The 15,018-nt window shown below is 30.7% G+C and overlaps 1 protein-coding gene across 4 annotated transcripts in view; it reads right to left on the bottom strand.

Moving 5' to 3' along the window:
* The window catches only part of LOC126748836 (uncharacterized protein CG3556), a 28,987-nt gene extending 16,469 nt beyond the window's left edge, over positions 1 to 12,518 (bottom strand). Inside the window, exons 1-2 of one of the 4 annotated variants that reach the window (XM_050458332.1) lie at positions 12,092 to 12,518; positions 4,178 to 4,333 (exon numbers count right to left, since the gene is read on the bottom strand). In XM_050458332.1, the coding sequence (XP_050314289.1) occupies positions 4,178 to 4,283 (106 nt within the window). In that variant the 5' untranslated portion in view covers positions 4,284 to 4,333; positions 12,092 to 12,518. Of the gene's footprint in view, positions 1 to 4,177; positions 4,334 to 4,387; positions 4,538 to 12,091 lie in introns of those variants that run through there. The other 3 variants (XM_050458357.1, XM_050458350.1, XM_050458342.1) reach the window with 3 other exon arrangements.
* Between the last annotated feature and the right edge of the window lie 2,500 nt (positions 12,519 to 15,018).

Genomic DNA, 15,018 nt, shown 5'->3' with positions numbered 1-15,018 from the left:
AAAATCTGAATAAGTTAAGACTTTGTGTCACAATTCTAGAGAATCCTAGAGAAAAAGGTAATCATTAAATCTTATTTTAGACACTTAAGGTACCTTAACTACTTGGAATTTTCCTTGAACATAAGCTACTTTCAGATTTGAAGAGATTTTCATATGTTGAGTTAAAACTCTAGACAATCTGAAGTAATCTTGGGATTTTATTCTAGATAGTTTAATGGCTTCGAATTTGTCTTGAACCTAAACTGCCTTAAATGCGTGAACACAACTATTAAGTACTTTTCACACATCTAAACAAAACTTAATTCACTTTGATTCTATACACTCTAAATTAATTTTAGTATCATTTGAGTGAGACTAAATGTCTGGAATATTCCTTTAAGTTCTCATAAGGAAGTTCCAGGTATTTGAAGAAAATATTACTAGGCTTACAACTTTATAAGATCCTATTCCAGGCATATAAATAAGACTTCATGTCTAAAATATTAATTCATGTACTCTAAGGTACTTTTAGGAATTTAAGTCAACTTAAGTATCTAGAATAATCATTTAAGTGCTCTTGAGTACCTTCCAATCATTTGAGACAGTTTAAGTGCCCAAATTGTGCATTTCCCTTAAAAACTTTAGTCTTTTAAGTTCGTATTTTGGCGAGAGATTTGATTTTTTTTCTGGTTTTAGGTTATTACATGGAAAATTCTAATCCTCTTTGGAATGTGATTAGATATAAGAACTGAGAACTGGGTGAGGGTACAAAGAAAGCTAAATTACTTAAATCAGCCTCCCTTCTCAAATACAGTCCACTTATCTCTTTAGATTTTAAAATTAAGACCTCTAGGGCTGAACTAAATTTTCTTCGGTTTTAATTTTAAAAGTAGAAGCTCCAAGATTTTTAATTACAAATCCCTACATATTTATTAATATTCCACACCGGTTCAACTATTGGCGCTTAAACGGTACAAAAAACTGCATATTGGGCAGAGCGGTCGAATAAGTAGCAACATTGCGGTGCGCTATGTGTTTGGTTGTAGGTTATTTTAGCCGTAATTTTTTCGTTAACTTAACCTTTTTTAAAAATACGGGCCTCTAGCTTTCGTACTTCAAAACCCTACATATTTTTAAGGCCGAAATGATTTAAACGTCAATGGTGCAAAAAAACTGCATTTTGGGCACAGCGGTCGAATAAACAACAGCATTATAGTGGCCATATGTTTTTTTATGCGAAACAAACGCCATTTCTGCGTTAATTTAATACGTTAAAAAATACGTGCCTCTAGTTATCTCACCACGAACCCCTATATTTTTTTTAAACCCGAAATATTCGTAATTAATTAAAGATTTTAACGCTAAAGGTCCAAGAAAAGTGCATATAGGAATCAGTGATCGAATAAACAGCAACATTGCGGTACGTTTTATCTATTTTTATACGCAGAACAAACGCCATTTATTCGGCAATTTAACATTTCAAAAAATACGAGCCTCTAGTTTTCCAGTTACGAACCCCTACATTTATATTTTTTTGCTAAATTATCCTGCACTGGGTCGATTAATTACGCATTAATTAATCGATACGAATTAAATTATGCAAAAAAACGCAACATGACGCGTGGTGGTCGAATAAGCAGCAACGTTTTTATCCATTATAGTTCTAGGGACTTATTCCAGGCATTAAAATATGTAGAATAATTGTTTAAGTACCTTTAAGTCTTTTCTAGACGTTTGACGTAGTTTAAGTGCCTAAATTTACTTTCAAGTACTTTGGTTAAAATTAAAGTTTTTTTGGATTTTTTTTAAGGCACTAAAGCCAGTTTAAGCGCCTTAAATAATCCTTTAACTACTCTTTGATATGTTCCAGGCATTTGAAGGAAAGGCTCGGATTAGGTTCTTATTTTGGGCATTTTAATCAAATCAAGTATCTGGAAAATACCTTGCAGGTACTTCAATCAGCTTACGCACCTAGAAATATGGAATAAAGGAATAAAGAACTAAGTATTATAATCAATAAGCCTGACCTAACCCAAAAAGATTGAAGGTTCTGAATCTTCTTAGGCTGAAATCGACCTAAAATAACTGAAAAAAAAATTCTAATGAGTCTTTCTGGTCTAAAATCCTTTTGAACTTACCCAGAGAAATCTAAAAATTTAAATAAATCAAGACTGTGTTAAAATTTAGACAATCAAAACGTAATCTTATTTTAGACACTTAAGGTACCTACTTTAAGTGCCTGGAATTTGTCTTGAACTTAAACTACCTAAGTGCCTGGATTAATCCTTTAAGTACTCTAAAGTACTATTTAGATAACTAAATGGAATCTAAATGAATTTAAGACCTTAATTCTATGTCTGCTGTGTATATGAGAACATGCAAAAATTTGCATTTGTTTATTCTAAAATTAAATTTTGTGGTAAATATACATTTGAATTTACAAAGTCTATAACATGTCTATATCAAGAACTTATAACATGTAAGATTGTTCACTTTCCTTAAGTATTAACCAACATATTCGTAAATTAATGTTGTTTTTGTTTAAAATTTCAATTGTTTATAACTGATGAAATAATGGATATTTCGCAAGGACACTTTGAACCCTTCCGAAGCATTTGAAGGAAATCTAAGTAAGTATATATTATTCCAGGCACTACAGCCAGTTTAAGGGTCTTAAATAATCCTTTAAGTACTCTTTGGCATCTTCCAGGCATTTGAAGGAAAGGTTGAGCAAATTTTAGGATCGTATTTTGGATATTTGACTCAAATTAAGTGCCTGAATAAGCCCTCACGTATTCCTAAGTATATATTTCAGTCAGTTTACGTGCCTGGACTTATTAAGTATTCTAAGTATTATAATCAATAAGCCCAAAAATATTTAAGGTTTCAAAGCTAAATTCGACCTAAATTAACCCAAAAAAAGTGTCTTTCTGTGCTAAAATCCTCCTAAACTTGTGCAGTGAGATCTAAAAATTAAATTAAATTAAGATTTTGTGACAATTCAAAGGTAGTCTTGGCTTAGTATTTTAGTCACTTAATGTACTAGAATTCGCCTTTAATATAATAAACTACTTTAAGTGCCTAGAATAATCTTTTATAAAAAAGTACTTTTCGAACATTTAAACGAAATTTAACAAAGTTTAAGATCTCATCAATTCTAAACACTCTGATTAATTTAGAATCTTATTCTCGGCATTTAAGTAAGATTAACTGCCTGTAATAACACACTAAAATTCTCTTAAGGAACTTCCAGGCATTTAAACGAAATGTGATTGGCTTCGGATTTTTTAAGATCCTATGTCAGGCGTTTAAATCAGATTAAGTGCCAAAAATATTCTTTCATCACTTACTCCTAATTATTTTCCAGGCTTTCAGTTAGTGCTTAAATGTGCATTTTCCTTGGAATAATCGTGTAGCTTTAGCCGGAAAATTCACATTATTATCTTTGACAAAATCATCCATTTGTTTTATTGACTAAAAAACGTACCCCGGGGTTTCACAGTGTAAGCGGAAAATCAAAATTCGCGTCCTTAAGTTTATAATTTGGCAGGCGATTGTTTTTCTAGTTTTACCTTATTAGAGGCAAAATGCTAATTTTGTTTGGAATGTGAATGGTGGTCGAATAATCAACAACATAAATTTTTTCGTTTTTTTTTCAGGTAGCTCTAGTGAACTGGAAGTTAACTTAACTGCCTGGAAGAATTTCTTAATTTTTGGAGAACTTTCCTCATATTTTCTAAGAAATTGGGTGAATTTTTGAATATTTTCAGCTGCTTTAAAGAGACAATTCAAATGACTGTAACAAATACGAAATATCTGTAATTGCCTGAAATTCCTTGAAAGAAACACTCAACTGCCTAGAAAAAGCCAAGACATTGCCCAAAATTTGTAAAAACCGCCTGGAAGAATTTTTTTTTTTAATTTCTAATTTTTTTTTTGTAATATATTCTGTCGATTTTTTCTGAATGCCTGGAATTATTAATGAGTTTAGAGTTTTCAAAAAAAAAATTTGAAAACCTAAAAAAAAAATTAACAAAGTGTTTTTAAAATAGAAGAAGTTGTAGGGACATTATGTGGTAATTAGTGTAAGGTGGTCGAATAAGTAGCAACAATCTGTAATTTCTGAAAATCTAGTAAGTCTCTTTGATTTTTTTAAAAGTTTTACCAAGTAATAAAGGGAATTGTTCATATTACTTACCTTTGATGGTATAATCATTGTGGACTAACGAAGTTTGCAAATCCTGATACTCTGAACTTCCAAAGGTTATCAATGAAATCCCAATAAGGAGTGGTAAATAACTCATATTAACGTACAGTAATCTTAAGGGTCTTGTGCCAACTATCTTTTGTCAATCTGAAACAGAAGAAAAAAAAGATTTATGTCATGCTGCTTTAACGCACCATATACCCTCGTCATAAATCGTTGCCAAATCCAGAATCCAAGTACGAACCGAAATATTCCCCACATAAATCCCGGTTAACCCAAATAGTTATCCTACTTCCGCACATGATCCCGTTTTCATTCCCGAAAAAACTTTTCAGATAAAACTTTCAGAAGAAGAAGGCATATAGTTTTATGTGGATTAGTCATACATCAGATAAAACTGTTGTAATCAAGTCGCGAGCATCAATTCGTCCTTTCGTCCTCACTGGCAATTTAAAATGAGTCATCAGTGGCGTCAGCCGTTTCCTTATCGATCTGGATCGAGGGTGGGGGAGGGACCATCAGGTTGCTCGTCACCTGATTTTATTATGATTCAACCCCCGTTCGACGGGTCGTTTTATTTTTGTCTGACTCGGCGATGCTGGTTTTTTATGGAAATAGTGGAAAAACTTCGTTTTAATGGGCATCGCTTAATTGTTGAATTTTCCCGAGTCTTAGTTAATGAACTGAATATCCTGGAAGTACGAAACTCTTATTTTGAACCGACGATTCCCTATATAGGGTGTAAATAAATAGATGCGAAAAAATTTAGGAGCTATATCAGCCCTCAAACATATATTTTTCTTTAATCTTTACCACCCGGTATCTCAAAAGTTACACCTTTTAGGACAGAGGTTCATATAGAGTTTTTTTCTTAAAATTTACCCAAAAATCAACTCCTGAATTTTTTCGCATCTATTTATTTACAACCTGTATATTCATTATAAAATAATATATAAGGCACAAATTATTTAAAAAAATGCTTATCCCCACGGTCGAATAAGCAGCAACATTCTAATCCGTAAAAGTAATTCTAGAATCTTATTCCAGGCATTTCACTCGGTTTAAGTGCCTGTAAGGGCTCTTAATACACTTCTGGATATTTGAAGGTAATTTAGCTTTAGAGTTTGGAACTTTGGCACTTAATTTATTTTTGTCTAACAATGTGAAGTGGCATAGAAAATGTGCCTTAGAATGAATTGAATATCTTCAAAATACTCGTATATGCGAGTTTTAAATATTCAAACGTACGAGCCTGTAGCTTTCTAAGTACGAGCCTCTACATTTTTAATTAAAAAGAAAATGTCAAGCAACTGATTAGTCATTGATGCTCAAATGAATAAAAAAAATGCTTATTCGGGATAGCGGTCAGATAAGCACCAATACTGAAGCGCTTAAGTACTTCTAAGCATTTAAGTCAGTTTGAGAGGCTAGAAGTACTTTTAATACCTTTTTGTGTACTAGAAGACAATCCTACATAATTGTGGTCGTTTGCTTATTTCTGTCTAACTCTGTATCTGTTAACAACTGTCTTACTCAGTATAATTATATCCACAAAATTTAAAGAGTATATTTCTAAAAAGAAATACAGTTATCAATATTTTTTCCAAAAAACTGTTGCTTAATAAACTACTATTTTTATTTTTTAATAGCATTATTTTCATGTGGACTTCTGCTGCGTTTTGGAGACAGTTCCTTTCACACAGTCATTTCAGTAACATATCTTCAGAATTAATAACCATTTTGGCCCTGAGTCTGTTTTGTTTGTGAGTTGTTCCGAGTAAAAATTGAGTCTGGATCTAAAGCTGCCTGCTTAGTATTGAATTACAATTTTATTGGCATCAATGCAATTAATGCATTTTTTACTTGGCTATCACAATCCTTCGTTAGTTGACTTTCTGCGCAGTTTGCACAAATTTGTTGTTTTGTACATCTATTGCTTTTGTGGTGAAATTCCCATGTGGCACTGATAACAGCGAGATATTCTTATGTTGTCATAGACTGGTAAACGTTTCCAGTCCATGTTAACTTTTCCTTGCTTTATAATTTTTATCTAAAGGTTTCCAGAACCTTCAGCATAGATTGTTCTAGTCCCGTTTCACGGAATTCATTAAAATGCGAAAAAATGCAAGTTTAGGTGTTAAAAATTACGAGCCTCTAGTTTTTTAAGTACGAACCCCTAGATATTTATTAAAAAAGAAAATAGGATGCTCAAATGAATCAAAAAAATGCTTATTTGGGATAGCGGTCGAATAAGTCTGAGGCGCTTAAGTAGTTCCAAGTTCTTACTTTAAGCATTTAAGTCAGTTTAAGTGCCTGTAAGTACTCTTAATACCTTTTTAGGCACTTGAAGGCACTACAATTTTGCATAATTTGGGGTCGTTTGCGTATTTCTGTCTAACTGTGTGACATTTTTCGTGAAAATTATGGCAATGGCGATTGCTTTTGCTCGAAAAAATGTGAAGTTGGTGTTGATTACTAAATGCATCGAAAATGAGTCTTAGGATGAGATGAAATCCAGGAATATATTTTTTTTTTATAAAATCAAATTGAAAAGACTTACTTTGTAACCACAAAATTTAGAGAGTTTATTTCTAAAAAGAAATAAGATTATCAATATTTTTACCAAAACGCCTAGTGTTTTAATAATGATTAATAAACTACAATACAAAATTTGTTATAGACTGATAAACGTTTCCAGTCCATGCATACTTTTCCTTGCTTTATCATTTTTATCTAAAGGTTTCCAGAACCCTCAGCATAGATTGTTCGAGTCCCGTTTCATGGAATTCATTAAAATGCGAAATAAATGCAAGTTTAAATGAAGTACGAACCCCTACATATTTATTAAAAAGGAAATTTGTCGAAACAGATCTGTCATTGATGCTCAAATGCTTAAAAAATATTGTTTCAGGACAGCGGTCGAATAAGCAGCAACATGCTAATGTGTTAAAGCAGTTCTAGGATCTTATTCCAGGCATTTGGGTGACTGTTAGTTCTCTTAATACACTTCTGCATACTTGAAGGTAATTTAACGAAGCTTGAGGTTTTGATTGCTTAGTCATTTTTGCCATTTTTGCCAACTCGATTAAGTTTTTCGTGAAAATTATGAAAATGGCGATTGCTTTTCCTCGAGAAATATAGAGTGATCTTGATTACTCAATCCGTAAAAAAATATCCTAAATTAACTGATAATCCTGGAAATCTTCGAAATATATTACGCGAGTTCTAATTGTGTAAAAGTCCGAACATATTAATTAAAAAAGAACATATGACGCAACGGATCAGTCATTAATGCCTAAATAATTCAAAAAATATTTATTCAGGATAGCGGTCGAATAAGCAGCAATATCTGAAAATATTTTATGGGATTTTTAAATGTGGAAAAATACGAACCCCTATATATTTAATAAAAAAGAAAATATGACGCATCGGATTAGTCATTGAGGCTCAAAAGATGGTAAAAATATTTATTCGGGATAAAAGTCGAATAAGCAATAATAATTCTAGTTCGTTAAAGAAGTTCTAGGCTTTTATTCCAGGCATTTGAATCAGTTTACTTGCCTGGAATAATACATTAAGTACTTTCCAGAGATTGACGTATGATGTTTTTATTATTTTATTTTTAGATTTATGAGACCTTTTAGTCTGCGGTTTTTTTGTCTAAATAATGATTACTTTTTCTGGGTACATGTAGCCTTAGAATATACCGGAAATCTTCAAAGTATGTCTATAAGAGTTTTGTGTCATTTTATATTTCTATAATTCAAATAATTTTTTTCCGACAATTTTTGCTTGCCCATCATAATACTGCGTTAGGTGACTTTCTGCGCAGTTTGCACAAATTTACTGTTTTGTATATCTATTGCTTTTGTGGTGAAATCCTCATGTAGCACTGATAATAGCGAGATATAGTCTTATGTTGTCATAGACTAAAGGTTTTCAGAACCCTCAGCATAGATTGTTCGAGTCCCGTTTCATGGAATTCATTAAAATGCGAAAAAATTGCGAGTTTAAATGTTAAAAAGTACGAGCCTCTAGTTTTCTAAGTACGAACCCCTGCATATTTATTAAAAAAGAAAATATGTTGCGTTTTCATGGAATTCATTAAAATACGAAAAAAATGCGAGTTTAAATGTTGAAAAGTACGAGCCTCTAGTTTTCTAAGTACGAACCCCTACATATTTCTTAAAAAAAAGGAAATTTGTCGCAATAGATCTGTCATTGATATTCAAATGTTTCAAAAAATATTGCTTCAGGACAGCGGTCGAATAGGCAGCAACGTTCTAATGCGTTAAAGCAGTTCTAGAATCTTATTTCAGGCATTTAAGTGACTGTTATTTCTCTTAATACACTTCTGCACAATTGAAGGTAATTTAACGAAGCTTGAGGTTTTGATTGCTTAGTCATTTTTGCCATATTTTTGCCAACTCGATGAAGTTTTTCGTGAAAATTATTAAAATGGCTATTACTTTTCCTCGAGAAATATAGAGTGATCTTGATTACTCAATCTGTAAAAAATTTATCCTAAATTAACTGATAATCCTATAATCTTCGAAAAATATTAATTCGGGATAGCGGTCGAATAAGCAGCAATATCTGAAAATATTTTATGCGACTTTTGAATGTGAAGAAAAATACGAACCCCTATATATTTATTAAAAAAGAAAATATGACGCATCGGATTAGTCATTGAGGCTCAAAAGATTGAAAAAATATTTATTCGGGACAAAGGTCGAATAAGCAGTAAAATTCTGGTGTGCTAAAGAAGTTCTAGGCTTTTATTCCAGGCATTTGAATCAGTTTAATTGCCTGGAATAATACTTTAAGTACTTTCCAGAGATTGACGTGTGATGTTTTTATTATTTTATTTTTAGATTTATGAGACATTTCAGTCTGCGATTTTTTTTCTAAATAATGATTACTTTTTCTGGGCACATGTTGCCTTAGAATATACCGTAATTCTTTAAAGTATAAGAGTTTTGTGTCATTCTATATTTCTATATTTCATTAATGCTGAAATACAGATATGTAGGTTTCTAACAATTTTAATTCAGGATTTTTTGAGAAAAAAAATATTTTGCTCTTTTTAACTATTTCAAAAAACCCTGCATTTTAATGGAGTAATTTTTACAAGAAATTTTAAGATTTCTTAAAAACAATTTTTTTTAATAAAAAAATATTTTACATAAAAAACGTTATTTTAAACATTTGTAAATATTTCAAAAAACTCTAAAATCGTGTATATTTATTTTAATTAAATAACTTTCACAAAAAATTACAAGGTTGTAACGTTCTTAGTTTTTGAGTTATGCTAATGCTTATGGGGTTTTTTGAAAAAAAGATAAGAAAGAAAAAAAGATATTTTACTCAAAAAAAGTTTTACTTACTTTTTGTAAACATTTTAAAAAACCCTGAAAAATGTGTCTAATCATTTTAATTAATTAATTTTTATAAAAGAATTAAGGCTGTAACTTTCTTAGTTTTGTCACTATGATGATGCCAATTTTTTTTTATATTTATCTCAAAAAATCTCTTTTTTGAATTTTTGTAAATGTTTTCAAAAAAAAAACCAAATACAGGTTATAATTTTAATTGAGTAATATTAATTGAGTAATATTGAAAAAAGATTTCAAGGATGTCTTAGTTTTTTACTTATGTATTGCTAATAAGTTTTATTTGAAAAAAAAATGTTTTACTTAAAGAAAGTTTTTTTAAAAACCCTGAAATACGTATTTAATAATTTTAATTGAGGAGCTATTACAAAAAATTTTAAGGTTGTAACTTTCATGCTTTTTGAATTATGGCGATGCTAATGGGGTTTTCGTCGAAAAAAAATATATATGACTCAAAAAACATTTTTTTCGAAAAACCCTGAAATACGCGTCTAATTATTTTAATTAAATAATTTAAAGATTGTAACATTTTTGGTTTTTTAATTTATGGTCTGAGTGTTTTGAAAAAAAAATGAGTTTATTCAAAATACTTTTTTTTTTGAGTTTTTGTAAATATTGCAAAAAACTCTGCAATACGTTTCTAATCATTTTAATTGAGTTAATTTTATGAAAAATTTTAACGTTTTAACTTTCCTAGTTTTTCAATTTTTTTCAAAAATCCCTAAAATACGTGTTTAATTGTTTATTTTTTTCTAAAAAACGTTTCTTTTCACCTTTTCTAAATACTTAAAAAAAATTGCTCTGAAATATGTGTTTCATCATTTTAATTGAGTAATTAGTTTCTAAAAATGTCAAGGCTTTACTTTTTTTGGTTTTTGAGTTATGGTGATGCTAATGGGGTTTTTCAGAAAAAAGAATCATTAAAAAAAAAAACATTTTTGTTAATTTTTGTAAAAATTTCAAAAAATCTTAAAGCACGTGTCTAATTTTTTAAATTTTAACTTTAAAATTATCTTGATGAGTGTTCGGAGTGTTAACCTTCACAATTGTCGATACTGTTTTGACATCCTGGGAAATTAAACATCTGGGTTGGCATTTATAGCAATTGTTTATTATAGCATATTTTAAAGATAGAGATCGGTATCTACAATTATTAGAAAACGCACATTGGCTGAAACGCTAGAAAATAATAACAAAATTATGTTGGCGAAGAGTTAAGAATTTAACAAGACCTTCTCATTATAACCTTGTTGTTCGAGAATATTTAAATCAGATGTATCCTTATTGATCGTTCGTAAAAGACGAAGAAGGCCCGCAAGATCACCTGACATGATCCCCTGAGACATCTCTTCATGGGTTCATTTATAAAGCAAAAGTTATAAAAGTAAGCGAGAGTCATCAAATGAATTATGCCAGCGCATCATTGATGAATGTTAGGCCATTTAATTATAAACAAAATTTTAAATTATTAACCTTTTGTGTCTTTTTTTTACGATTTTTAATCTAATTTTGTTTTATTACTTAAAGTTTCGTATTACGTGCTTTTCAAAGTTCGTGTATTTTTTCCTTCCAATCCTATATATTTTATACTTTGTATATTTTATAATCTTCTTTAGTATCAGTTTTTGTATGTAGCTATTACTATGCTAAATAAACGATATTATTATTATTTCAAAAATCCTTGAAATATTGTCTAATAATTTTAATGGAGTAATTTTTATTAAAAAATTCACGGCTGCAACTTTCTTGGTTTTTGAGTTATGGTGATAGTAATGAAGCTTTTTGAAAAAATATATTTTACTCAAAAACCGTTATTTTTTTACTTTTTGTAAATATTTTAAAAAATCCTGAAATACGTGTTTTATCATTTTAATTGAGTAAACAAAAAATGGCAAAGCTATAACATTTTTGGTTTCTGGTTTTGGTGATGATAATGAAATTTTTTGAAAAAATATATTTTACTGAAAAACCGGTTTTATTTGTCTTTTTGTAATTATTTGAAAAAACCCGATAATACGTGTCTATAATAATTATGATTATTTTAATTGAGTAATTTTTGTACAAAATTTCAATATTCTAACTTAATTGGTTTTTGACTTATGAGGATTTAATGTGTTTTTTTTTGAAAAAATTAATATTTCACTCCAAAAAAACCTTATTTTTCGATTTTCTGCGAATTTTTCAAAAAACCTTGGAATACTTGTTTAGTCATTTTAGTTGAGTAATTTTCAGACAATATTTCAAGGTTCCATCTTACACGTTTTTGTGTTATGGACAGGTTAAAAAAAGGACTTTTTTTCCTAAACAGTTTTTTTACATTTTTCCAATAATAGATCATCTTAAATTAGCCCCCTTTATGCGGATATTTTCAAAATTTTAATTATCTTAATTAACTCAATACAAAAAAAAATTCTTAACAACCATATTCACCCTCCAATCAATCTAAAAACCTAGAAACCCTTTGTTCCACGCCATCCCTTATCGCTAATAAAACATCAATATCAAGACTCACCCTATTTCCACTGAACCCGAACGACCAACAAGACGAAAACCACGTATTTCTTCTTCCCCTCAGAGGGTGGAAAAAAATCTTTATTCCCGATTTATCCCGGAAGGAGAACCTTAAAGTTAAAGAGCGACTCGGTCTGACTCGCGGGCTTCTAAAAACTGAAATAGTGACGACGCCAGCTCGCCTGCTGCCTGCTGCTGCCCCTGCTGCCGACGTCGCTATTCTCCGTTGCTGACCTGCCAGCAGGAATCGATCCCGAGCCAGCCTCGTTGCCTCCTGGTGTGTTGTTCATTCAGCTCTTCGATTTGGCCCTTTTTCTCGTTTTCTAATGTCTGAATGGGGGATTCTTGAGAAAAAATAATACAGGAAACAGCAGGAATATTTGAAGTATTTTTTCTAGAATATTAATAATATATTCTTTAAAAAAAGAGATAAAATTTATGTTAGGGCTGTTCATCACAGAAATGTTGAGGACTGGAATGCATATAAAAGATTGCGAAATGATACTGTTAATAGAATAAAGCATGAAAAGGACAAATATTTCAGAGAGGCAATAGATGAAAGTAAGCAACTTTCAAGAGAACTCTAGAAATACTTAAAGACATTACTCCCAAAAAAAAGTGTATTTACACCGAAGGAAATTATCTTTGAACAGGGACCACTGAGCACTGATAAGGATATAGCCAAAAAATTCAATAAGTATTTTGTGAAAAGCATTGTGAACAATATAACTGCTAATTTGACGTACTTCAATGTTAATGAAAGCGCAGAGAATCACAGCTTTACAGAGTTCACTAGATTTGAAAACGTTTCAATGGTTGACCTAAGAAGAATTGTGAGTGGAATGAAAAGTGTTGGTGGCGGTGAATCTGGTATTTCAGCACGGATTTTTAAAGGTGCTTTTGCAGTGGTTGGAAATCGAGTATTAGATGTTATAAATAAATAAATAAATAATGGCTTTATTTGTACTTTTCAATAGTGTACATAGGCGAAGTCTAGCTAAAGGCTAATCTACTTAACCTATTTAAAAAATGTAAGCAAAATTATTTTAGATAGCACAATATAAAAATAAACAGATATACTGGTCCATAAAAGTCAAAAATTATAAAATAAGAAATACCTACTGACAATTTAGCTATTCTGTTTTGTTAAAAAATGCAGCTTTAGTTTTTTCATGAAACCCGCTACTGACATTTCTTTTATAGGATTCGGAACAAGGTGATTGTAAATTGCCACAGCATTATACAGAAAACTATGACGAAAGAAGGCTGTTTGATATCTAAAAATTAACAACTTGTTTATAAATCTTGCTATCTAAGATATCTAGTATATAAGATTTGCTTCATGTATATTTTTCCGAAAAGTAAGTTTTTTGCGTAGGTAGGAAGGAGTAGAAGATGCTAACAGTCTATGGACAAAAACCGCCAATTCCAAAGAAAATAGATTTTCCACGCGCAGCCAACCATGTTCACATAGCCTTGCAGAGACTCTATCATACTTTCTCAGTCCATAAACAAATCTGCAGCATTGATTTTGCAGCTTTTGCAAACGGTCCGCAGTGATTTTGTCTAAACATGGAAAATAAACAATATTGCAGTAATTCATAATAGGTAGTACTAAAGACTCACACAGTTTTTTTCTTACTTTAAAATTAATTATATCTCTGTTTGCATACAATGGCTTTAAAGAATTGTATGACTTCTTAATGACATTAGAAACGTGTAACTTAAAGCGCAATTCATTATCCAAAAGCAATCCAAGATTTTTTGCACATTTAACCATACTTAGCTGATTACCTCCCACAAAAAGCTTTAAGCCGTCCAATGCAAATCTTTTTTTGTTCTTAGAGGTAAAGCACACAACACAACACTTTAAAGGATTGAGTTTTAAATTATTTTGAGAGGAAAAGAAGAAATTTCTAGATCGTCGTTTATTTTATTTGATGCCTCTAATACAGATTCAGCTTTTAAAGAATGATAAATTTGCATATCGTCTGCGAACCCCTAGATCTGGCAGTATTTTACAACTTTAAACAAATCAGAAACATACATCAGAAATAAGAGAGGTCTCAAAATAGATCCCTGAGATACTCCAGATGTTATATATTTGGTATTTGAAAAAGTCTGATTTGCCAAGACCACCATTTGCCTTCTGTTGGATAAGTAGGATCTAAAAAACATTTGAGAAACATTATCAAAGCCATAATAAGCCAATTTTGCTGATGATCAATGATGATCCAAGGTGTCAAATGCTTTGGAAAAGTCAAGTGATTCCGATCACGGTTCGCTCTCGGTCCAGTCTCGGTCCGGTAAAATCAGTCGACATCTACATTTTCGTTCTAGCATTGGTTATGGTCCAGTCTAGATTCATCGTTCGTTGCGTATATAAATTTCGAATTTTTTACCAAAAAATGGCATTCAATTTTGATTTTGAAGATCTAGTTATTATGGCTATCCTGCTTGATGAGGAAAATCAAAATAAAAAATTAAGAAAAAAGAAAATTTCGAGAGGAAGAATGTGGATTCATCCAAGTTTAATAAATAGGAAAACCGAAGGTGAATACCACACTTTGTATCGTCATTTAATAGACGATGAAGAAAATTTTTTGCACTACTGCCGAATGGATTCTGGAACATTTGAAATGATCCTACGAAAAATACAAGATATAATTTTGAAGAAAAATACAACTTTTCGTGAAGCTATTTCTCCACGTGAAAAGTTACTCGTATGTTTAAGATATGTGATCATTTTTATTATAAAAGTATCTAATAAAATCAGACAAATATTAACATAATGTAATAAATGAAGTAAATATAATAATCTGCGCATAAATATACAGGGTGGTCCGATTTCGATGGCGGAAAATTAAATGGCCGACGGAGAACGAAAAAATAATAAGTTTGTTATTATAAAAAATATTCGAAAAATTA

This window comes from Anthonomus grandis, chromosome 2 (assembly GCF_022605725.1).
Source record: "Anthonomus grandis grandis chromosome 2, icAntGran1.3, whole genome shotgun sequence".
Lineage (NCBI taxonomy): Eukaryota > Metazoa > Arthropoda > Insecta > Coleoptera > Curculionidae > Anthonomus > Anthonomus grandis.
The sequence above is the reverse complement of the archived record's forward strand: the minus strand, read 5'-3'. Positions and strand labels throughout refer to the sequence as shown.